General features: G+C 42.6%; 1 protein-coding gene across 5 annotated transcripts in view; it reads right to left on the bottom strand.

Annotated features, from left to right (window-relative positions):
* The window catches only part of GHR (growth hormone receptor), a 310,378-nt gene that overhangs the window by 166,433 nt on the left and 117,110 nt on the right, over window positions 1–26,835 (bottom strand). For 2 of the 5 annotated variants that reach the window (XM_027520487.1, XM_027520484.1), the window contains exons 1-2: window positions 24,097–24,383; window positions 8,756–8,836 (exon numbers count right to left, since the gene is read on the bottom strand). In XM_027520487.1, coding sequence (XP_027376288.1) covers window positions 8,756–8,825 — 70 coding nt within the window. In that variant the 5' untranslated portion in view covers window positions 8,826–8,836; window positions 24,097–24,383. Of the gene's footprint in view, window positions 1–8,755; window positions 8,847–24,096; window positions 24,384–26,835 lie in introns of those variants that run through there. The other 3 variants (XM_027520486.1, XM_027520485.1, XM_027520483.1) reach the window with 2 other exon arrangements.

The following is a 26,835-nucleotide window of genomic DNA, read 5'->3' on the forward strand; positions in this document are numbered from 1 at the left end:
CACCCCCTGATCCTCTGCCACTGACAGTCCTTCTAGAAGCCCATCCCTCTGTCCTGTGTCTTGGTAAAATTTCTAAAAACAATGAACAAGATGCTGAAACATTCCCTCTGTGTGGACACACTCCTCCATGCTCTAATACCTGCAACCTTCCTGTGGAGATATAACACCGACACTGTAATTAGTTAAGGTTAAAGCCTAAGGCTGGTGAGTTTTTTCATATATAGAAACAGAGATTCCTGATAGATGTATCTGACAAAATATAGCAGATTCATTTTTGGATGGATTTGGGGAATACAGACCAGAGAAAATTCTGATTTCCAGCTGAGGTTTGAAGAAGCACTCCAGGCTCTGGGGCTTCCTGGTCTGCACAGTGCTGGCCATACGGGGCACCACAGAATCCTCTCTGTATGATTGGCTGCCTCGGATTTCAGACAGTGTTTATGCCACACATCATCTCCGCCTTTGCTGCTAACTACAGACGAGGAAGGAGCTGTGCTCTGGGTTGGAGGGATGACCCTGTTGACAGCATGTGAGAATTTCTTGAAGAGCCAAAACGGAACTACAGTGCCTGCTGCCTGGGAAAGCTGAGGGTGATCCTTGGTCTGTGGCTGCCGGTGACTCTGCCTAATGACCAAGTTATAGACATACATGGCTATGGGTAAGCAGGCAGTTCCAAGGAGCAGGGGGTGGGCCCCAAAGATGTCTTTGTGGATGGCTCTGAAATGCCTAGAATTCTTTATCACTGAGTTTAAGGTTAAGGCTTTGAACTAAACTAACTCCGAGAAAGTAACGCAATGACTCAAAATCAGGGTGAGAAGAAAACCAGCCCCCACAGGATCTTCCTAAGAGGGTTTCCTAGGGAAACCTGGGTGACAGAGAGAGCTGGGCCCCTAGCTATGACAGATGACATCAGCCAGAGAGAGGCTGGCCAGGCCAGTCCAAGCCAGTGTGGACTTCTGCACACTTAAACTTATGTGAGACTCTGCTCGAGGCAGGAAACCAGGTGTGTGGATGGACGGGAGCTGGTGGCCAGCATCATCAGCAAACACATTTTGTCCACCGCATTCCTGACCCCACATAACAGGAGCCTGAGTGTGGGCTACTGAACCAAAGTGGTTTGTCAACATTGTGCATAGAAGCTCTTGTCCTGTAACGTTGGCATCTAAAGTGGAAGAAAGGACGTATAGTCCAACACTGGCGTGTGGGACCTGAACGTTAAGGTTTAGACTACTCTTGGGTGGTCCCAGTCCGTTTAACACTAACTAGCTAGGGTACACGGAGAAGGCAATGGCACCCACTCCAGTACTCTTGCCTGGAAAATCCCATGGACAGAGGAACCTGGAAGGCTGCAGTTCGTGGGGTTGCTGACTGCACTTTCACTCTTCACTTTCATGCATTGGAGAAGGAAATGGCAACCCACTCCAGTGTTCTTGCCTGGAGAATCCCAGCGACGGGGGAGCCTGGTGGGCTGCCGTCAATGGGGTTGCATGGAGTCGGACACGACTGAAGTGACTTAGCAGCAGCAGCAGCTAGGGTACAAACCTCATCACATGGCCAGCTGCTTCACAGGGGTGAGTCACGTAGCTACAGCGGAAGCCTCATCGACCTCCCAGATTCTGCTCAGTGCATAGCTGTGCTGCCCTTGACTCATCCTGAGTGTATTTTATTGCATTCCATGAGATAAGTGCAGACTCTAGGGGTGATCAAATATCTGGGGATATGTCAAGGTCTTGGGATTGAGTAATGAATGTGCAGAGACAACATGGAGTCAGGAGTTCAGGCCTTTGTTCCTGCTGTGGACCCTCAGGGCTCAGTGGCCAAGCCATATCACAGACACACCACAGAGGGGGAGTAGATGGCTGTGGGACCCAGGCTGGGCACAGGCAGGAGGGGTTCTGGTTAATGGAACAGCAGAAGGCTTGCTTAGATACTCTGTTGTCATCAGTCTCAGTGTTTCCCCCCAACACAGAGCTGTGCCGTGCAAGTACCACTTCACTGCTTATAGGCTGAGCTGTATTCCAGGGCTTCACTCTGTGACAAGTGAGTCACCGTTGATGCTGGTAACATGAACTCAAGACGCAGAAACTTTGAAATGGATGGAGTAAGAAAGCTCTGCCAGTTCCTGAAGTCAAAAACCTACATGTAACTGGACTCCAGGTGCTCCTGAACATGTCTGTAACCCATCTATTTGTTCTTCTTGACCACCACTGGCACCTTTGCATCATCTCTCTTAACCTATTACAACCACCTTCCTCCACGCTCATCTCTCTCCAATTCACTTCTAATCTACTACGGCCATTGCAACTTTCAATCTACTACTACAAACATTGTCACTGTTTCCAAAATGACAATCTAACAGTAGTATTACCTTGCTTAAAACTCTTTAGGGACTTTCCTGGTGGTTGAGTGGCTAAGACTCCATGTTCTCAACACAGGGGGTCTGGGTTCGATCCCTGGTGAGGGAACTAGATCCCGCATGTTGTAAGTAGGAGTTTTCATGCAGCAATTAAAGATACCGAATGCCACAATGAAGACTGAAGATCCCTAATGCCACAAATAATACCTGGCACAGTCAAGTAAAATCATATATGTTTTAAAAATCTCTTTAATAACCTCAGAGGACCACTTTTTTACTTGTCTGGCTTCTATAGCCCATGAGCTCCTTAAAGGCAGATAGGTACATTCAAATTTACATTCAATAAAAACTTGCTGAAAGACCTCATCACCCACAAAGGTCTCTGCATATCTTCCATTGGCATCACCCAGGTAGACGAGACTGGAAGCTCCATTGCCTGGCCTGCTAGGACTTGAACTCCAGCGGCTTAGCCATCTGTGATACACCAAGAGGACCAGGTGACACAGGGCTGTTGATGTCCACAGCACCAGAAGAGACTAAGACTTCTTCTCATCTCTTGAAGTAAAGACAGCAGGAATCTCATGCTCCGTGGCTTTCTCACTAACTTCTAGGGTGAATTCAAGGAAAGCCCTGAACTACACCTTCTTGAAAACATTTTTAACAGGTACATCTCATGGCTTTCTCACTAACTTCTAGGGTGAATTCAAGGAAAGCCCTGAACTACACCTTCTTGAAAACATTTTTAACAGGTACACCTTTTACTGTTTACCAACTACAGCCATGACTCTAATACATGGGTGAAATACATCCTGCATGACCTGAAGCTCCCAGGACTCTGTGGGGCTTTGCCTGCAAGCAGGCATGAAAGAGAAAGGTTTATTTATTTATTTTTTTAAATAATGTTCTTGCCATTGGGTCATTATTTCCTATTGCCAGCAATTAGACCAGAGGTGTCTTTTCTTTCACAAAAGTGCTGTGTATGTTTGCATAAGTTTATGAAAAATGTTCAAAGATAGAAAACATTATTTGAGGGATCTTGGTTCCTTTGGGACATGGCATCTCACTCCTAGTGTAAGTTATCTAATGGAATGATATTTAGAGTGATAAGATACTAACGATGTGCTTTGTTTGCAACCCATGCCCTACATACACACACATCCACACACGTATGTATGTATATATATATATGTTTTGGCCAAGTTGCATGACTTATGGGATTTTAGTTCCCCGACTAGGGACTGGCCCCAGAAGTGAAAGTGCCGAATCCTAACCACTAAACCATCAGGGAATTCCCTATATATACATTCTACATACATACATACACACACACACGCACAAAATGCATCACCATGAACACTTTCACCTGGCCTAGAATTTAAGAACCATGACTTGCTGGATATGGTATGCTGCTGCTGCTAAGTCACTTCAGTCATGTCTGACTCTGTGCAACCTCAGAGATGGCAGCCCACCAGGATCCCCAGTCCCTGGGATTCTCCAGGCAAGAATACTGGAGTGGGTTGCCATTTCCTTCTCCAATGCATGAAAGTGAAAAGTGAGTGAAGTCGCTCAGTCGTGTCTGACTCCTAGTGACCCCATGGACTGCAGCCTACTAGGTTCCTCTGTCCATGGGATTTTCCAGGCAAGAGTACTGGAGTGGGGTGCCATTGCCTTCTCCAGATATGGTATAAGCCTCTCCAAATACTACCCATCTTCCCGGCCCAACAAGCCTTGCCTTTTCCATGAAGCTTTGGCCATCTCTAGACCTTCTATACTTTATCTTGAATTCATCGACCTAAGTTTACATAGAAAGGGAATAATTACAAACACAGCGTTCACATAGCATACACTCTGACCAAATTAATTATACACCTTCCACAAAGGAAGTGCTGAAAAAACATCTGTTGGATGCTGTGTGTGAAATAGACCACTCACTGCCTAGCACAGTGCCCTGCATGCAGTGTAAACCCAGTGACCAGGTGACTTGCTCTCCACGTCTGTTGCGTATCTACACCTGAGCACTTCTTTTCTGTTGTTCCATCACCATCCATGCTACTTCTACAGCCATGCCTGCTCTTCTCAGCCTTTCAAGCCTTAACCCAGTATTCTCATTTCTGCTGAAATAACACCAACATCCTCTGTGAAGTTCCCTCTACTTCACCACAGCTTGACGTGACTCTCCTCTCTTCACTCCTCTTAAAGACAGTAGTTCAGGCCACTGTTTCCATACATAACCACCTCATACAGTCATTCTCTGTGGATTTTCTTGATCTCTTAAGTCATGATAAATTCCTTGAAGGAAGAATCACTATCTTCCTCATAGCCCTGAGTTCAATCTTTAAAAATGAGAAGCTCTGAAGAAGTATCCATATGCTGAATTTGTTGAATTAAACTATTCCAGCCATCTTGATTTATTCTTTTTCAGAACATCTTGGTCATTAGTATTCATCACACACTCTAGACCTTAAAGCTGTAGTCTCTCATTAATACCTACAGGTTCCTCACATCCCAGCTAGACTGAACTTCTTCAGGGCAGGCCTTGCCTGCTCTCACCTGAAGTTGCTGAGGTCAAGAGGATGCTCCGTTGGGGACCAACAGATAGGGCAGAGGTACAACAACATATAACAGGTGCTCCTCAGAAGTATGTTTGTATCCATAACATCTTTATGCGTATTTCTCATTAAAATCACTATCACAGGAGCCGCAGTTTTAAGGCAACCAGTTGACAGTTCAACCCTGTGCAGCCCTCTGAAAATGGGGCACTGTTGCTCATCTCTGATTCTGGAATAAGAAATTCTCCCTGAGAACCCTCTTACATAGTTGGTGGGAATGTAAATTGGGGCAGCCACTATGGAAACAGTATGGTACGTCTTCAAAACACTAACAATAGAAGTACCATGTGATCCATCGACTCCATTCCTGGGTATATATCTGGAAAAAATGAAACACTTATTTGAAAAGACACAGGCATCCTCATGTTCACAGCAGCACTATTTACAATAGCCAAGACATGGAAGCAACCCAAGTATCTATCAACAAGTGGATAAAACAAGATGTATATATGTGTTAATATACAATGGACTATTACTCAGCCATAAGAAAGAATGGAATTCTACCATTTGCAATAATGTGGATGGCCATGGAGGGTATTATGCTTACCGAAAAAAGTTAGAGAAAGACAAATATTCTATCATATCACTTATTTATGAAATCTAAAGAATAAAACAAATATAGCAAAATAGAAACAGACTCACAGAGAGAACTAGTAGTGAATAGTAGGGAGAGTGGAGACAAGAGGGGCAACATAGCAATATGGAATTAAGAGGTATAACTACTATATATAAAATAGATAAGCCACAAGAATACATTGCACAGTCTGGGAAATTACAGCTGGAATTTTACAATAACTTTAAATGGAATATAATCTATGAAAATACCAAGTCACTATGCTGTACCCCAAAAGTAATATAATATTGTAAATGAGCTATGCTGCTGCTACTAAGTCGCTTCAGTCGTGTCCGACTCTGTTCGACCCCATAGACGGCAGCCCACCAGGCTCCTCTGTCCCTGGGATTCTCCAGGCAAGAATACTGGAGTGTGTTGCCATTTCCTTCTCCAATGCATGAAAGTGAAAAGTGAAAGTGAAGTACTCTTAGTGACCCCATGGACTGCAGCCCACCAGGCTCCTCAATCCATGGGACCCTCCAGGCAAGAATACTGGAGTGGGGTGCCATTGCCTTCTCCGAAATGAACTATATTTTAATTTAAAAAGTTAAACAAACTACATCCAGGAAAAAAAAATAAATTCTCCCTAAGAGTAGGTATACTGCCTTGAGGATTAGATATAAAGACTAATATTAACAGCTTATGGATCAGAGACCTATTAATACAACTTTTGTTACCTGAACATTATTGACTGGAGTGTGTTAATATTCACTTACATAACACATCGCTAGCAGAGGCGTTAGTTCCTGCAAAATCCCCCAGTCAATCATGTATTAAGGATGAAAGACAGAGAAAGCAGCTATTCCAACACTGTAGCTAAGACAATGATGGCACTGTTCAGTGCTTAGCTCTCATTAAATTTCCGACAGGCCAATTAGACTTAATAAAAAAATTCTCTCAGGGCCAGTATATTTTTAATTGCTCATCTGCCCAAGCAAGAAAAGCCCTGCTCAAGGCTTCAGGTGCCAACCTTCCCTGGGCATGCAGATCTGCCATCTTCTACCAGCCTCTGGGCAGCTCTTCTCCAGGTGACGCTTCCCAGATTGCTTGCTCAGCAGCACCACCTCTTCCACTGACCAAACTAGATTCAGTGAATGGCTGGTGAAATTACAGAAACATCTTTTTTTTTCCAAAGTTCTCTCTTATAGTTTTAGTCTGCCTTATACAATGGGAGATAAAATAAATTGATCTGGGTACAATCTGGATCTAGCAGGAAAAAAAAAAAAAACACGTGGCCCATGAAGGTAATCTGAGATTCAATTCATGTCATGTCAGGAGATCACTCTGGCTGAACCCATCAGATAAATGGCCAGAACTGGCAAGCACCACACACACACACACACACACACACACACTCACACACACACTCACTCACTCACTCATGTTCAAACATGCTCATCTTCATCTTCTTATATAAACATCATACCCTGTCCTTAACAATTCTCAGGCCATTTTAAGCTAAGAATTCTGGAGTAGCCACATATTCCAAAGGAATTTTGGTTAGCCCACTAAGAAAAAAAGAGTAACAACTTTTTTTTTCCCTTTCCTAAATTACTTAGTATGTGCAAGTACTGTTAAACTGTAAGTACTGTTGAATATACAATTTGTATTTACTATAAACTATTGCATTTTTTTATTCTGTGCTCCCCACAGACAAAAAACTATCAAAAAGCAAAAAAAAAAAAAAAGCAAACATAAAACCAACTAATTGTTTTGTTTCCTCCACGAAGTTAAAGGTTTACTAAAATGTCAAAGCAGTTGAATATATGCTCTTTGCAGACTCTCTAGGTCAAAAATGTAATCTGAGTTCTAGTCTTTTAGTCAGGCACACATTTTAAACTTTCTTTAGAGGTCCTTTGCCATACTTTTCATTTCATAAGTCTTTTAAATTCCTCAAGCCTAGCCCGGAAGAGTGAAAGTCATCTTCATGAAGAAAGTAGAGATTAAACCACCATGACTTTGGAATGGCACAGGATCTCAGCTGTAAATCTTTGGCTCAGAACCAGAGTCTAAAACCAGCCATGGGAAAAGCTGCTGACATGGAGGCTGTGATTCCCTCCATGTTCGACTTGCATAATGTTGACATTGTAACACCAGAGAGACCCCAAAATATTTCAAACAATTGTGACTTCTTTTCTATAAATATTTTAAAATTGTTTTAAGAGATAAAATAACATTTTACCCTTCTTGTTTTCTTAGTTACTCTGGTTGCCCTCTGCAGCTCACTACTAGGGATTTATTTTTGGCTTGAAGGTCAGGGAGGACATTTTAAGGCACTACTTCTGTTGCTAAACTGTGTTTTCCAACATGAGTTGCCTGGTTAAGTAGGGGAGCTGGCCGCTCTTAAAGCCACAAGTGACTGTCAAATCATAGAATAGGAGAAACAGATGATCCTTTCCTTTGTTGATGCTCAGGCAAGAAAAAAATATCAAGTATTCAAGATGATATTTTAAAAAGTCTCCTACTTCATTATAAGCACGGTTTTCTTTCAGGGCAGAAAAATCCTTTTCATTCCCTTTCATTACTCGCCTATTCCAGTTATTACTGTTTGAGTCCTAAGTTTGAATATATGACAACTTTTCCAATAGGAAGAGAGTATAAAGAAGAAGGGAGAATTACACAGATGGCCAAGGAAATTAGTGACATCTGAGCACATCATTCAACTACTTCAGCTGTTTCTTCCTTCTAACTTAGCCAAATGGTAACCATCCAGTGAGTGAGAGGTGAACTTTATTTGAAATCTGAAATTTCCACTCTCAGAGAATATGATTAAGAGGCCTTAAATCTGAGCTCTGGAAACAGGCTTTGGTAAGCTTAGTCACAGATGAGCTGAGTGATCAGTTGGTAAATAACCCTTCAGTGCAATTTCAATCTTTCTCCCAGAGCCTGAGACCAAGAGACCTGGTGTGCCTTCACCAGAAATGTCCTCAGCATGATTTGCAGCATTTATTTTTGATGAAGAAACATCAGCTGTCAAAGCTGACTACTGTATTCCTCCTAAAACATCCCCAGAGATGTCCTCCTAGTTTGCAATTTTAAACCTACAACAGGTTTTCTATTTACAGCTACTTAAAACTTACCTCTTTTAATTACCTCACCCAAAGAACTTAGATTTCACAAATAAAGTTCAGTGTGGTTTCAAAACACTGCGAATGGGAATGGAAAAGCAGAACTCACCTTCACTCCCAGAAAAAGCATCACTGGAGCCTGCCACTGCCAAGGTCAACAGCAGCTGCCAGAGATCCATACCTGTAGGACCTGCAATCATACAAAGAAAAATAAAATTAAGCCAAGCAATTAAAAGCAGACCATGTTCATCAAAAATTGTTTAAATACGGCTGAAGCAGGAATGAGTTGACATGCACATCAGCTCTAGAAGGAATCTTCATAAGTTTTTCGCTGCCCTAGAGTCTCACGTTGTCATACTTCTCATTTTACATACATTCTACTTCCGGTGGGTGCTCGCCTTGAGAAAGAACATGGACACTAGATTTCCACATTCTTGCCCATGGCCATAAAATGACCTCACAACAAATGACCCCCACACATTGCTTTCATGACAGGGCCAGCATGGTTCACTTTAATTTGACCTGGAAATAGGAACTCCTCAGCTGTATCGCTAAGCAAGGGACCTTGGGCTGGACAGGCCAAAAAAGGAAAAACAAAACAACCCACTTCAGGCATAGTAAAGTTTCTCCAACGTGTTTCCCAGTGAACAAAAGAGCTCAATTAACACTCAAAACACTGTGCTAATGAGCCATAGGAAGGAGGCTTAACTAGAAGGCTGCAGAGAGAAGGTGGGAGGTGGAAAGGAAAAAAACATCAGTGCTTCCTAGGTGGCCTCCCCGGGACACCTGGTGTCCTTGTGGGTGTTAGTTGCAGAAGGAATGAGGTCTCTGAAAAGCCCAGGAATGTGAGCACCTCAGATTCTAAAAAGGGTCAGTTTGCGGGCTAGCCATTTGGAATCCCAAGCTTGGCCACACCTTGGACCCTTCAGTGTGATGAATGGGGGGAACAGGTCAACATGCCTCAGCCAGCACACACCTTTACCTGGAGGAAATGAAGCTTCTTTGTAATAAATAAACCAGATGTCCACCTCCTTGATCTCTAAAGAGACAAGTTTAGGCTGGCTTAAAATGAAATCAGCAGACTGCCCTTTGGAAAGCTGTTGCTACATCTGATGACTAATGCCAACTACTTTAAATCTTAGCTGCAATATTTCCATAAAATTATAGCTCTTTACAAGTTATTCAGGCAGATCTGATCATCATACTGGGAGCTCCATCGGTGACTTTATTGGACTTATTTTTATTACATTCTTGACAACAACAGAATAGTCCTTCTATTTCCCCTAATCAAACTGAAATGATGAACACGGATGGTTGTTTTCATGGGTAATGGAAGGCTTTGAGCCAGGTAACAGCTGTGTAATTCTGAATAGGTATTAAACATCTGATGTTCTACATTTTCATTTCTAGACAGTGGATGATGCAACATTTTAAAAATTCTGTATCATTTTTTTATGTTCTTAAAACATTCTAAGAAAACATCTCTAGGTGAACGGAATCTCTCTTGTGTTCCCGCATGCATGAGAACAGCCCTTATACAGTGCCCTAAGGGTCATTCATAGGATTGAGGGTGACATCACAGAGGAATACACTTTACCAACAGTGAGACTTCACACTAATGTGAGTTGGGGTTATTATGACACCCGTGTTTTAAATTCTTAACCTGGAAGGCTCTGGGCTAATGGCTTTGCGTCATCCACATCTACTTTTACTGAGCTTCTCTCTCAAGATCCTTTACTCTTAGATGAACAGGCCATTATATTCATAATTTGAGGTCTCCAGCAAAAATATTAGTTTGGCCAAGAAGTTCGTTCGGGTTTTCCCATACGCTCTTATGGGACTATACTAATAGGCTTATGGGAATACATCAGATCAGATCAGATCAGTCGCTCAGTTGTGTCCGACTCTTTGCGACCCCATGAATCGCAGCACGCCAGGCCTCCCTGTCCATCACCAACTCCCGGAGTTCACTCAGACTCACGTCCATCGAGTCAGTGATGCCATCCAGCCATCTCATCCTCTGGCGTCCCCTTCTCCTCCTGCCCCCAATCCCTCCCAGCATCAGAGTCTTTTCCAATGAGTCAACTCTTTGCATGAGGTGGCCAAAGTACTGGAGTTTCAGCTTTAGCATCATTCCTTCCAAAGAAATCCCAGGGCTGATCTCCTTCAGAATGGACTGGTTGGATCTCCTTGAAGTCCAAGGGACTCTCAAGAGTCTTCTCCAACACCACAGTTCAAAAGCATCAATTCTTTGGCGCTCAGCCTTCTTCACAGTCCAACTCTCACATCCATACATGACCACAGGAAAAACCATAGCCTTGACTAGACGAACCTTTGTTGGCAAAGTAATGTCTCTGCTTTTGAATATGCTATCTAGGTTGGTCATAACTTTCCTTCCAAGGAGTGGGAGCAGAGAAGAAGATAAAGCAATGTGGCTGGATTCCAGGAAGGGCTAAGTGTTTCCTTAGAGATTAATGCTCCCCTTCCACTGTTGCTGGCTCAGTGGGGATGACTGCAAAAGCAGTCCCCTTGTGTACCCCGCTCCTTCACACTCCCCTAGTGAACTCTCTCTAATGCCTTAACATGAACAGAGTGTTAGTTGGCCTGGGATGATTCAACTGTAAGCTTCCCCCTTCAACTATGCAGAGCTCTGCATGGCAGCTTCTAGATGACAGGATTCTCTCTCATTAGATTCTGGAGGAGATGAAATGTCACTGGAAGAGGAGAGAGTGCCAAAACACAAAGTTTGGTACTTTAATCTATCAGTGATGTGCTAGATGTGAAAATCCTTTATTTCCCTTTCCTAATATAATAATCTAACTAGAGGCAGGCATTGTTCAGAGGCATCTATTAAACTGTACCTTCGTCTATAGGGTTTTTGAAGTTTGCAACATTTTCCTAGGGAAAACCCCTCTCTACATTTCTAATGATATTTACGCATTCTTTGGCTATAGCCACAAGGCATGATTTTCATTGGGGTGGGGGAAGAAGGAGCTGCTATTCCTGCATCAGGGTACTCACACCATTTATTTGGAGCTCAATATGCCTGAGGCATTTTGCCTGTTCCCCCTTCCTCGAGGGAGAGCCAGTTGAAAAGCCCTGTGATCCAGCTGGCATGAGTTTTAATTCTGTAAACTGCCTAGCAGAGGAGGCCTCAAAATCACAGTGCAGCCAATGATATAGTTTTGTTCCTTGGCTATAAAACAGTCCATAAACACACAAGAAGAGACGGAGATTAAATAAAATATTTTTTCCCAATATGTTATAACCAACTCCAGGCAAAGGAAGCCATTGGTTCAATTCTCTTTCACTTAAAATTAGCAAGTATTTGTTGAATCACCAGTACCTGCTAGCATTATTCAAGGCACAATGGAAAATATAAAAGCAATCAAAATCATTGAGAAATCACTATTGGATTTCAGAGATATTCACACAGAAATGATGAGCAGCAGGTCAATTTAAAGTGAAGATAAGACTACTTTGCAAAGAATCCCCATGTCATCTTTATTAAAAGTAACACTAAAAAAGATATAAAGCCATACAGGAAAAAATGTCCTCATATCTGGTTAGTAATTTACCAGAGATATAATGAACCACTACCCAAAACCCCCTACCACCTCTGATTTGCATCATGTATTTAAAAGGAAAACAGTCAAAAAGCATCCTTAGAAGTATGATGTTAACATTTTAATAAATGGGAGGAGTAAAATAACAGATTTGGGAGCTTATAGTCCTGTCACAGCCAAGTTAGGAAGAATATCAAAAGGGTGGCTTGAATTGAGCAGAAATAAGTTTCCCCAAATTTCTGTTTTACTGATCTAGTAATTCTGCTCTGCAAGAAGTGAAAGAAAGAAAGTGAAGTGGCTCAGTCGTGTCCGACTCTTTGCGATTGCATGGACTATAGCCTGTCAGGATCCTCTGCCCATGGGATTTTCCAGGCAATACTGGAGTGGGTTGCCATTTGCTTCTCTAGGGGATCTTCCCAACTCAGGGATCAAACCTGAGTCTCCCACACTGCAGGCAGACTTTACCATCTGAGCCACCAGGGAAGCCCTGGAAAAAGCGAGGGCTGATTTAAAAAAAAACCCAACAGAAGCAGAATTGTTTATATTGCAAAACCAAGACTCCAGGTAGATAACCTAATAAATGTGTATTTTCTGATGCTAGTGTTGATTACTAATGAAATATTGCAAAACGGAATCTCATTGATTTCTTGGTGAAGCTTTTCTAAGAACTCAGCGCTGAAAAAGGAAGAGGTTCATCCAAAAGGGTATTTGAAATAATCTATTCTAATTAGCTTCAGGCATTTATTTGAATAGATTGCACCTAGAGTTCATGTTATTATCTACTTTGTGGTGACGGTCATTTGAAAATCTGTCAGACACAAAATGCCTTAGGTCAATTTATCTCTTTCCTATCAGTGAGGGAGAAAAAATTCACAGACATTATTGATATAACTACTCTTGTTGAAATTTCTCTCCCTTCTTGGATCCGGTAGGGAATACAAGATGAGAAAGTAATTTAAATGGATAAGGTGTGGGAGAAAAAATCCTTTGGAAGTGGTATATATAGTAGGTCTCCATTTTTATTAAAAAAAATAGAGCATATATGGTGGGTATTAACACTTGTGCTAATTCAGTTACTACCAGTCAACCACTGAATATTTCAAACGTGGCTAACACAACTGAAGAATTAAATAAGCTCAATTATACTTAATTTTGATTAAATATTTCAATTAAATATTTAATTAAGTATATATTCAGAACAGGTTGAGTATGTAAACCTTTTTCAACTGTACATTTTATAAGATCTAAGTACAGATCAAGTATATTTCAGATGAAAAGTTAGCATCTAAATTGAGATGTACTGTAAGTGTAAAATATACATGGACTTTGAAGGTTTGGTACAAAAGGATACAAAATATTTCAATAATGTTTATGTTGATTACATGTTAAAATCATATTTTTGGACTGTTGAATAAAATATTAAAACTACTATCCCCCACTTAAAATAATTTAACTATAGAGAATTAGTTAAATTACATATGTGGCTTGAATTATATTTTATATTCCTATTGACAATACTGATATACACACTTTATGGCTTGTATGTCTGTACCTGCATTCAGAAACATTAGTCTGTTACAGAAGCATATCTGCTTTCATAACAAAAACAATACACAAAATAAAATTGTATATTTATAATGACATATGAAATCATAATGGTTAAGTCTTTAGAGGTCTTCCCAAATGCAGAATGATGGGGACAAAAGATTTACTGAAGACTTAGGTATGATTATATTTATGGGAGCTTTTTAGGGTACCAACTGTGCCTTTGTTTACCTTTAGAAGTATGATAGTTTGCAGTGTATCTCTGAGTCATAGTCTGCTGCTACTAAGTCACTTCAGTCGTGTCCGACTCCGTGAGACCCCAGAGACGGCAGCCCACCAGGCTCCCCCGTCCCTGGGATTCTCCAGGCAAGAACACTGGAGTGGGTTGCCATTTCCTTCTCCAATGCATGAAAGTGAAAAGTGAAAGTGAAGTTGCTCAGTCGTGTCCAACTCTTAGTGACCCCATGGACTGCAGCCTACCAGGATCCTCCATCCATAGGATTTTCCAGGCAAGAGTACTGGAGTGGGGTGCCATTGCCTTCTCCGGAGTCACAGTCAGTGGTGTACTAATATCTAACAATTGTCTCTCTGGAGTAATAACTTAAAAGGGCCACAGTTTGTAGCATTTGCCAATCTCTGTGATATAAATACCGCCACTAAGGCTGATTTTAAGCTACCAAGTCACTTAACTTGGATTCATTGAATCACTGACATCACAAAATGTTGATTCACAAGTTGGTATAAGCTGGACCGAGCACACCACCAGCTGGGAAAATAAATGATGCTCTCTGGACTCTAGGTGAGGTAACAGGTACAAAGATTAAACAATCTGCTGACATGGACACAACAGGCAGGAGACAGTGCTACTGAGTGAGCCCTGGACACTTGGGTTCATCTGATGCCACCTGTTCCACGTCAGATGGCCATATGTCATTAATAAGCATTGATACTTTTCCAGGGCTATAGAAATTACTATCAAACTCTATCATAGATGCTATCCTTGCCCTTCAACTACAGAGGGTGAGCTTAGGGCTTCAGTGCACAAGTTCTGCAATCAGGTTCAAATCCTTGCTTTACCAAACCTCAGTTTACTCTGTGTGTATCAACACTTGCTATTTATTACACTTTCTGATACTAGTGATTAAGCAGACCATTTATGTTTCCATGGGGTTGGGAGAGAGGCCCTCATTGTAGGTCCTGGAATGGAAGCCTAGGGATGTGGTTATGCCATCAGCACAATAGGTGAGACTCCCCTCTTCAAGCAAGCACTTAAATCACACGAGTGTCCAGGGAAGTGGAAGGATCATCATAATGTAACATGTGCATCTCCTAGGATAGCACATGTTACACTGCTTACTTCTGCTTAGGTGTGCAGGCAAACTGCACACCTACATGGAGGTGGGAAAAGTAATCAGAATAAAAAGTGTGGGAATCCAGAGGTTGATTTCCCCCTTAATCACAATCTCACCTACTGTAAGAATATTATATGCTCCTGTTTACTGGATCCAGATCATCTGTTTCATGAGTTATGGATTTTACAGCTGAAAACTGGGTAGATTAATTCTAATAATAAGATGCTTGGTTTAAAGCCAGGAATCTTCCTGTGAGAACACAGAGAAGGCAACGGGGTTACAGGAACCTGGGCTTCCACCCTTTTCTTTCTGGAGGAGTGAAAGAATAAGGGCCATTTCAAGACCAAATGCTTGTGCTTCCCCTTTCCTGGTAAGGATGGGCATTCTGTTGGGAGTGGACCTTTCTTGGCGCATGGGACATCCTGTCTGAATTCAGCAGGACCCAGTGGCACTTTGCAACCCCTCAACACAATAGCTAGACCAATGGATGACCTTCAAACTCACTCAGCCTGATACCCTTGGTGCATTCACTGGGCAAGAGGCAGGTGTAACTCGTACATGGAAGAGAAGATCAGTCACATAGGTGGGTGCTTATTTGAACAGTATGTTCCATTTCTTTGTATATCTTACAGTATTGCACCTACAAAGTCATTTTTTTTTTGCTAAATAGAATTTGAGAAAGCAAACCTCTTACTGGATTTCTGGTTTCTCTCTTTCCATGAGTGGCTCCCCCCACCGAAAAATGTAATTTTTATTACTGTGACAGATCACACAGAACATGGAAAATGTACTTTAAACAAAGTTGAAGATGCTGAAGTTTCTTCTAAGACTCTCAGATGGAATTACAGGCTTTGTCTTACCTAATTTATTGGAAATAGATAAGCTGTTGAAGATCTCATAGGATGAAATCTTCAAATAACAAAAAAGATTCAGTATCTTGATGAGATATAATTTGACAATGATTTCGACCATAACTCAGAGTATTCAAGGAATCACTCACATACCTGGATCACATACAGAGTAAACGTTGGAAGAAACTCTTTTTTTCTTTTATCAAGTCCAAAATAGTGAAGCTGTGGTTTCAGGGTAAACAAGTTGGGAAACCCAGAGTGAGGCAATATGCTCTCCTGGGAAATGCATGGCTAGAAAAGGAGTCAGCAGTCCTGTGCCCTGGACGCAGTCCTACATTGCCCGATGTGATGGCTCAGGCAGTAAGTTCATCACTGCGGGGCCTGTCTCTTCACCTACACACCATACCAGGCTTCCGTGATGCGCCAAACCCCATGCTGCGCAATGTAATAAACAGCTGCCAAGTACAGAGGGTTCCTCCTGTCCTGAAGCTGCCAGGCTCCTTGTCTTTCTCGTTCTTCGGCTGTGAGCAACCTGGAGGCCACAGCTGTGTGTCATTCATGCTTTTATCCCCAACAACTAGCCCCAGACCCCACAGAGTAGATGCCCCTTCCAAAATCTGCCAATGAATAAATGTGCCAAGTGCCTTATTATTTCATTCATTCCTTGCAAAAGATCCTCATTTTAAAATAGGGAAACAAAAGTTTAGAGAGGCTTTGAGAAGTGAAGGGAATCCCACAAGCTCAGACGGAATACTTCCAGGTATGGATTGGAACCTTCTCCAAGCCTGCCATTGCCCTTCATGCTTCTCTGGAAATGCTAAGCCAGGCTGACTAAACACACAAGCAGGGTACCAGTGAGGCAGGCCATACCTCAGAGAGCAAGAGAAAGAGAGGAAAGTCCGCATTTAAATTATGGACAGGGACAGGCACTATAGTATTTCCAGTACTGAGGGCCTGTCAAGGATGGTGATAACTCATAAGTGCTGACGTTGTTTCTTTAGGAGAAGGATATTCATCTCTATGTCTCAGAGATTCCGAGAGCACCTGGTCTACTTTTAGGTACATTACTTAAGAGCTATGCGGTGTGCCCTTTCCATGACATGAGGGCATTGCCCGCCTCTTTGGAGCCTATATTATAAATAGAAAGAAGTCTATTTGGCCAGACTGACTGGCTGCCAGATAGATGGCAAACACAGGGCAGATCAATGTCACGTCTCATCGCCAGGAAGTTTACAATACACCATTTCACTCTTCAGATCATGGAAGGTGTAATAGCTTGATGTGGACCATCATTGTTAATAGCTTTAGTAGAAAATGCTCTCCAAAGAAAATGCACCTTGTTACCGAAATATAATGCCAGCCACAAATGCCTGCTGTCTGTATAATTTTACATTTCCTAGTAACCACATTAAGCGTAAGAAATAGATAAATTTTAATTATATATCCTAATTAACCCAATATATCCAAAATATCACTTCATCATGTAGTAAATAGGAAAATTATTGAGATATTTTATGCACTTTTCTTTTCCCACACTGAGTCTTTGAATCGGGTGTGTATTTCACACTCACAGCACATGGCAACTGGCACCCGTCACATTAAAAGTGCTTAAGAGCCGCAGGCAGTGAACGGACACTGCAATGGACAGTGCAATTCTGAGACTCTGAGACTGGGGAGGTCCACGTGCCCAGCCCCTGGCTACTGCAGGATGTATCTGTGTAGACCAAACTGCTGAGAAGAGACTTTTAAACATATTTGGCAAGGTCCAATAATTTATTAAGGTCCTAGAAAGAGTTTTTCTACTGAAGCGAGAAGCAGGCTTTTCTAGACCGTAACACTCATTTTGCGTATAATTACTGAGCACTGAACTCTACAAATAATTAAACCATAAGCCCAGAAACAGATCTGTCATTAGGTATGGGACTTTAAATCATTTCACACCCTTAGCCTCTTTCTTTCCAAAAGAGTATGTTGGGAGCATATCAATGGTTCTTAGCCTTGACTGTGTATTAGACCTTACAATCAAATGCCCTGGCTTTACCATAGTACCAAAGCTAAATGGGAGATTTGGCTTCCAGGTGGCACAGTGGTAAAAGAATCCACCTGTCAGTGCAGAAGATGCAGGAGACATGGGTTCAATCCCCGGTGGGAGAGATTCCCTGGAGTAGGAAATGGCAACCCACTTCGGTAATTTTGCCTGAAAAATTCCATGAACAGGGGAGTCTGGTGGGCTACACAGTCCATAGGGTTGCAAAGAATCAGATACAACTGAGCACACACGAGCAAACTGAAAATCAATGACCTATTGCAAGTCAAACGTGCCATGATTTTGAAGTCTGTGAAAATAGAGTCTAGCTGTTCCAAGCAGCTTCTATAGGTGCTGCTTGAGGGGTGAGGGGGAGGGGGAGAGTAAAACATCATTCTCCCCCATTCAGCTGACCAATAAACATATTTTTTAACAATAACACAGAACCCTCTAAGGGGTTTAAATGCTGAAATATGAAAAGTAGGATCAGAAAATATTAATCAATGAAACTGCAAAAGAAAGAACATGTGTAAACAGATGAGACCAGTCATCCACAGATATTTTAATCACTCCAATAATGATATTACATGATTTCAAAGTGTTGCTGATCAGACTGGATAGGCAGAATGCTAAAGAGGTTCTCCAGTCCCCCAAAGACAATCATTTCTGGTTATTCTACCATTAATCGAGGTACTGCACTGGCGAGACTTCACAGATGTTATTAAGGTTACAAATCAATTGACTTTAAAATAGGGAGACTATTCTGGATTGTCTGGGTGATTTACATTTAATCACATTAGTCTATAAAACCAGGAGAGGAAGTTAACCAGTGAGATGTGGCAGAAAGGGAAGTCAGAGAGGTTAGAAACTTGAGAGGGACTTGCCCTGCTGTTACTAGAGGGGCCATACAGCATGAGATGCAATGCAGGCAGCCTTGAGGAGCAAAAATGGTCTCCTAGCTGACAATCAGCAAGGAAAGGGGGACGACAGTTGTGCAACGGCCACGAACTGAATTTGGTCAATAACGTGAATGAACTTGGAAGCAAATTCATGCCTAGGACATCCCAAAGGTAATACAGCCCTAATGACAGCTGATTTCAGCCTTGTGAACTCTGAGCAGAGAATCCAGTTGTACCAGCCTGTGTCCAGACTTCTCACTTACAGAACTGTGAGCTAACAAATGGGTTTTTATAAAGTCACTCAATTTATGGTAATTTTTTTAGAAGCAATACAAAACAAGCCTGAGGTTGATATCCTAAACATTTGTCAGGAAGACAACTATCAAGCCGACGGAAACACAGCCAAAAGGAGAGGAGATTTTTACAAGAGCACAGAATTTTGGAGGCAGAAGGAGCTTTAGAGATAATCCAGTCTAATCAAATAGTAACTGATGAAGAACCCTGAAAAAAATTAGTAAATAATTTATGGCTTTGTCTCACCCAACTATTTAGGACCAACAAGAATGTCCCAATACAGAGACAGGTACAAGAATCTTCCTTTCAGAGCCTGCTGATGCTCTCCCTTGAGGCCACTCAGTTCTCTCCATTCTAACTCTACAATTGCCAAATGACCTGCCGATTCTTGTCTTGTTTTCTGGGTTCTCTCTGGAAAATTAATACAATAACAAGCTGAAATGAAATTGCTTCACAGCTGACATGGAAAACAAACAAATGTATTGGCATTCATCTCATGAGGTTGGCCAGTGTAAATTGGGTGCCTAGAATCTAATCATCTCTGGGTCAATTGATGCAATTCATTGTTTGAACACATCAATCTGGACGAGTTGATCAGCTGATTCCAGAGAAAGCCTGAGAGATCCCATTTAATTAGTTTGCTGGCCTTGCTTCTCATTTTAACCTCATGTCAGACAGGAAATTAAAAAACTGTCAATGAAGAGACAAATCAAAATCAAGGTCAAAATCTATGAAAGAATAGAGTCGGGAGAAGATAAGGACAAGGCGCATGTATTTATGGAGGAAAAGGTCTTGTGGAAGGGAGGACAGGCTATCTTTGTACATGTCCTTGTAAATCTAACATCTTGGCTCAGGAGAGCTTGTTTTCAGGACCCCTGAATGGAATGTTCATTTTCCAGGAGCCTTATTTTTACCACCCCATGGGACCACCACAGCATGACTCAGGAAACTTAAGTCAGCGATCTGGTCATGTTTCTCCTAAATCAGTTGGCTAGTGAATGAAGCTGGAACAAGCGGACTGAGCTAAAGTCTGAATGGCTGTTAATTCAAGAAGACCGTCCTCCTATGAAGAAGTCAAAGGAACAGACACTAACACACCTCCCATTGCAATCTGTTTGAGAGAAATCAGTTATTTCACATCTTGGAGAGCAGTAATAAAACATTCATCTTCCCATCAAACTGAAAAGTGAATCAAATGAATTTTTCACTTTCAACCACTTGTGACCATCTTATCAGTCAAAACTTTACTTCCAAATGGGGAAGAAAAGCTACAGGGCATCCCACCATGGCAGTTTACACAGCTGCTGCTGCTGCTGCTAAATTGCTTCAGTCGTGTCCGACTCTGTGCGACCCCAGAGACGGCAGCCCACCAAGCTCCCCCGTCCCTGGGATTCTCCAGGCAAGAACACTGGAGTGGGTTGCCATTTCCTCCTCCAATGCATGAAAGTGAAAAGTGAAAGTGAAGTCACTCAGTCGTGTCCGACTCTTAGCAACCCCATGGACTGCAGCCTACCAGGCTCCTCAGAGTGCTGGAGAGGGGTGCCATTGCCTTCTCCGAGTTTACACAGAGCATCATGTAAATGTCGAACCAGAGGGCAGGTGCCCTAGACAAAGGGAAACAGTCATTGGGATGCCCATAAGCCTCTGAAATCAGTCCTGTCCAAACTGAATGAACTCAGCATCTCCTACCCGCCCCCAGCTTCCCACCTAACAAACAAACGGCTTCATCTCATACATTTTCTAACTTGCTTAATGAAGTTACGGCTCCCACATTAGCTGAACTATCAAGTGATAATTTGGTTACTCCATATACACCATGTGTAACTTGTTACCATAAGGGGGTGATTCTATCTCAGAATTCTCTCTGGAAGGTAGCGCCTCCTCCCTCCAGGCCTGCCACACTTCTTTAGGCTTAAAACAGCTGCTGTCACAGTCTCTCTTCCTTTACCTTCAAGGCTGCTGCTGGACAAACCCAAAACTTAGCGATTCTTCAAAATCATGCTCAAATATCACTATCTCCATGAAGCATTCCATACTCTCCTGAGACTTAACCTTTCATCCCTCTACTATAAAAATGTGCCCTGACACAGAAGTCACAAGGTAACAAACCCCTGTTTGTGGAATGAATGAGTTCTCAGTGCCTGTGTTGTTGTAAGTTTCCACAGGGCAAGACGCTGTAGAAGGCAATGGCAACCCACTCCAGTACTCTTGCGTGGAAAATCCCATGGACGGAGGAGTCTGGTAGGCTGCAGTCCACGGGGTCACTAAGAGTGGGACGCGACTGAAGTCACTTAGCAGCAGCAAGGCAAGACACAGACTTTCCCCTCATCTATTTATCACTCTGCTCATAGGAGTTAGTTTGCGTGAAAGAGAACAGAGGGTACTTTGGAAGTTAGGGGATGGGCCTAGGGCTGATCTTTGGGCAGCCAGAATATCACCTGAGGATGCTGGATATAAGTGCAAGAGAATTTCACAAAGGCACAGAAGGTCATAGTTACTCAAAATTCTGCCCAACATCGACCTGAGTGGCTGGCTGCTTATGCCAGAGGAAAGGCTTCACTGCTCCTCTGGAAGGAGGCAGACCTCACAGGTCAGTCTTTCCCATCAGTGTCTTACCTTAGTCCCCTCAGAATTCACAGCCAATCTCCTCTCTACTTTTACAGGAGGGACAAGCAGAAAAAGTCAAGAGAAAAAGAAGAAAGTCGGGTGCAGGGGGCTTCCTGCTCCCCTTTTACCATTGGCACAGGATAGAGCACGAATCACAATTCCTTTGGAAATTACTTCCCATGCTCACTAGATTATATTCTTCAAACTACAACTTCATTTAAGGAAATGGGTTTACTAGTTTCTCTAGAAAAAAAAATGTCTGGAAGCCTAACATTAGTGATGGTGGGGGTTGGGAGGATGACTAGGGAGATGGTATCACAATCAGAGAGCTTAGGGGCTGAATGGGGCCCTAAGGACCGTGCTACTGTAAAGGTCTCACTTCAAAGATGAGGTAAGCAAAGCCCAAAGGGAATAAGTGATGAGTACAAGACCCCACTGCTGTTCACAGCCGAGCTGGGAGCAGCACCCAGGCCTCTCGTCCTCAGTCCAGCGGGCTTTTCAGTACTTCACCTTGTCTTTAACATGTTGCTCTATTATCAAGGAGCAAAAAGTCAGTTCACCCTTAGGCTCACACGTGCTGTCACATATAATATCATGAATCATTAGGCATTCAGCACAAACAAATCCTAACCCGTGTGGAGGTGAGATGAGCCAAGCTCTCCTGGCCTTTCCCAGCTCCACAGTGAGCTGCCCTAGCCACCTTCTGTGAGTTAAGACAAGAGCCCTGGAACAACCGAGAAATGAAATCTACTCACAGCCAGCCCTCAGGACTGGAGCAAACTGAGCCTGAAGTTCCGAGAATAATCTTGATTAGCACTTTGCAAAAATCTATTCTCCACACTGACACCACACAGCTCTCCTTCCAAGTGCAGCTTGGCAGTCTGTTTCACTCTATCTAGTATCAATGACAAACCCTTAGCAAGGTCCTTCCAGTCCTGTGTGATCTCACCTGGACTCCTATCTTTCCATGTCCATCTTCCACCCCTTGTCCAAACCTCCCCCTTACGGAGGAACCTTCTTAGAAGGCTCCAGGCTATTCATACCTTCACCCCTGTGTCCTTCCACCCTATTCCCACTTCATTCATCCCAGGTACTCATTCCCCAAACCTCAGCTCAAGGTCAGTTCAACTTAAATCCATTTCTAGCAACAGCCCCCCACTCCCTACCAGGAGAAGTTAGGTGCCTTGCCAAACCTCCACCATAGCATCCTGAGATGCCCACTACTTTCTTTTCTCTCCCCTGAGGGTCATCTCTGTATCCCCCACTGTCTTGCAATACCTAACACATTCAGCCTGAAATGAATCATTGCAGAAATGAATAGATTCCCCTGGACTTTAAAATAGATGTTTTTAAGGGGGTAGGAGCACATCCTTCTGTTGAAAGTTCAGCTGAATGCTTTTCAATGAGATAAAATAAGTGGCATTTCCTATCATATAAGGCACGATGCATGTGTGTGTTAGTCACTCATTCATGTCTGACTCTTTGCGACCCCATGGACTATAGCCCTCCAGGCTCCCCCAGGCAAGAATACTGGAGTTGGTAGCCATTCCCTTCTCCAGCAGATCTTCCTGACCCAGGGATCAAACCCAGGTCTCCTGCATTGTAGGCAGATTCTTTACTGTCTGAGACACAAGCAAAGTCCATGGCATGACAGGACAGCCCTAATCAGGCATGCAGGTAGGAACCTGAGACATCAAAGCAAACCAGCCAATGGGTACAGCTAGCAGTACAAAAAAACTAAGTCTTATTTTCCTTTTCGTCAATTTGCTGACCATCCCTAAGACTTTAGGAAACCTGGAACAAAATGCAAAACAAATATACAATCGTGGTGGCACTTCTTCATGACACTCCTCTAAAATACAAACTGACTGCTGAAAAGTAAAACATGAACCACAATTATAACCCCGAAATGTCTCCTGAGTGCCAATTATTATTTCTGTCGACTTTCTCAAAATGTATCAGCTTCTTACACACGCAGAAAGCTAGCCTTTCATTCACAGAATAAACTTCAGAGACCTAAATTATATTATAATGGTCATTGGACAGGGAGGAAGGCAGTCTGAGGTTTTGCCTAACTGGAATATTTTAAAGGCTGCTGGACAGGAGAAAGAAGTTTCATTCAGAGTAGAAGAAGAAGAGTGGAAGAGGATGGCAAGGAGGGAGGGAGGAATAAAGCCAGAAGAGGGAAGAGCGAGGTGGGAGGAGAAGAAAAGCAACTAAGTCAAGTGCAAAAGCACTTTTGTTTGTTTTTTTTAAAGAGACTTGACTCTCACCCTTTAAAGCAAAGTGAACAAGAAGGGAAATACTAACCAAGAGTCCAGCAGACACTCCTGAAACAGAGGCTGGATTTTCGTATGGTTCCTCCAGGCTTTATGGCAAGGACGTCTAAACTTCCTTATTCATTCAGTCATGTATGGAAGCAGACCGCACTATGCTAATTTGGTTAAGAGTTGGCAAACAGTGCGGGGTTGGAGGAGGAATATGGTGAACGTTTCTTGGTCACCGCTTGGCAGTAGATTCTTGGTCTTGCTGCTTTCCTATATAAACCTTCCCCAAATCCTCCCCAAATCAATTACATTTTCTCTCTCTTCCTCCCTCCCAGTCACACACACACACACACACACACACACACAACCTGGTACCAGAAAAGATTAGAGCACACAACGCATTGCCTCACATAACGAACCCCCCGACCTTTGCCCAGGGCTGGGTTCTGCCAACTGAAGTGAAGGCCAGGCCTGGGCTGGAGGCTCACAAGGCTCATCAGGATGGGGCCAGCCAGACCAACTGAGAAGGCCACGTATTAGAATTTGACAAAGACCATACGCCAGAGGGGCTGAAGACAGGGAGAGTTGTCGGAATCTAATCCCACAGCTAAGGAGTTCAAGGAAGGAAGCTCCAGGAGGGCAGAGGTGCTGGAATCTCCATGAAGGATCCCAAGAACCCAGAGTATAGCAAGTGGAATATTTGTTAAATGAAGGGTGAGCAATTAAATTTTAAAACATTCTGGGAGACCCACCTCCCAGAATATTGGAAATAAAAGCAAAAATAAACAAATGGGACCTAATTAACCTTAAAAGCTTCTGCACATCAAAGGAAACTATTAGCAAGGTGAAAAGACAGCCTTCAGAATGGGAGAAAATAATAGCAAATGAAGCAACCGACAAACAACTAATCTCAAAAATATACAAGCAACTCCTACAGCTCAACTCCAGAAAAATAAACGACCCAATCAAAAAATGGGCCAAAGAACTAAATAGACATTTCTCCAAAAAAGACATACAGATGGCTAACAAACACATGAAAAGATGCTCAACATCACTCATTATCAGAGAAATGCAAATCAAAACCACTATGAGGTACCATTTCACACCAGTCAGATTGGCTGCGATCCAAAAGTACAAATAATAAATGCTGGAGAGGGTGTGGAGAAAAGGGAACCCTCTTACACTGTTGGTGGGAATGCAAACTAGTACAGCCACTATGGAGAACAGTGTGGAGATTCCTTAAAAAAACTGGAAATAGAACTGCCTTATGATCCAGCAACCCCACTGCTGGGCATACACACTGAGGAAACCAGAAGGGAAAGAGGCACGTGTACCCCAATGTTCATCACAGCACTGTTTATAATAGCCAAGACATGGAAGCAACCTAGATGTCCATCAGCAGATGAATGGATAAGAAAGCTGTGGTACATATACACAATGGAGTATTACTCAGCCATTAAAAAGAATACATTTGAATCAGTTCTAATGAGGTGGATGAAACTGGAGCCTATTATACAGAGTGAAGTAAGCCAGAAGGAAAAACATAAATACAGTATACTAACGCATATATATGGGATTTAGAAAGATGGTAACAATAACCCGGTGTACGAGACAGCAAAAGAGACACTCATGTATAGAACAGTCTTATGGACTCTGTGGGAGAGGGAGAGGGTGGGAAGATTTGGGAGAATGGCAATGAAACATGTGAAATATCATGTAGGAAACGAGTTGCCAGTCCAGGTTCGATGCATGATGCTGGATGCTTGGGGCTGGAGCACTGGGACGGCCCAGAGGGATGGTATGGGGAGGGAGGAGGGAGGAGGGTTCGGGATGGGGAACACATGTATACCTGTGGCGGATTCATTTTGATATTTGGCAAAACTAATACAATTATGTAAAGTTTAAAAATAAAATAAAATTGGAAGAAAAAAAAAATAAATTTTAAAACATTAGTGCCCATTGGAGATCCCAACATACTTAAAGTTCCATGTTTAATTATAGTACCTATCAGTGGCTATTATCTGGAGCTTCACCAGATTTCCTGTAGCCTCCTCACCAGTTAGAACAATCACAATGATTCCCACCACTGAGTGTGGGTTGAGCTGCTGTGCACGCAAAGCTTTGCTGCTAGTTATTCAGTCATGTCTGATTTTGCGAACCCAAGGGCTATAGCCTGCCAGGCTCCTTTGTCCATGGGGTTTCCCAGGCAAGAACACTGCAGGGGGTTACGATTTCCTTCTCCAGGAGATCTTCCCGACTCAGGGAATGAACCTGTGTCTCCTGCTTTGGCAGGTAGATTCTTTACCAGTCAGCCATGAGGGAAGCCTGCATGCAAAGCTATGTGAGTATTATTCTTATATGACCAATGGTCCTGTCCATGCTCCCAATACAAGAAGACCATTCATCTTCCTACAGTGTTGGTGGGAATGTAAATTGGCACAATCACTATGGAAAAAAGTAAGGAGGTTCCTTAAAAAAGTTACCATATGACCCTGCAATCTCACTCTTGGGCATATATCTAGAGAAAAACATGATCTGAAAGGATACATGCACCCCAATGTTCATTACAGTATTGTTTACAACAGCCAAGACCTGAAAGTAACTGAATGTCCATTGACAGAGGAAAGGATAAAGAAGATGTGGTATGTATATATAAACACACGCACACACACACACACACTGGGATATTACTCGGCCATTAAAAAGAATGAAATAATGTCATCTGCAGCAACACGGATGACCTAGAGATTGTCATACTGAGTGAAGTAAGTCAGACAGAGAA

Source organism: Bos indicus x Bos taurus, chromosome 20, assembly GCF_003369695.1.
Source record: "Bos indicus x Bos taurus breed Angus x Brahman F1 hybrid chromosome 20, Bos_hybrid_MaternalHap_v2.0, whole genome shotgun sequence".
Lineage (NCBI taxonomy): Eukaryota > Metazoa > Chordata > Mammalia > Artiodactyla > Bovidae > Bos > Bos indicus x Bos taurus.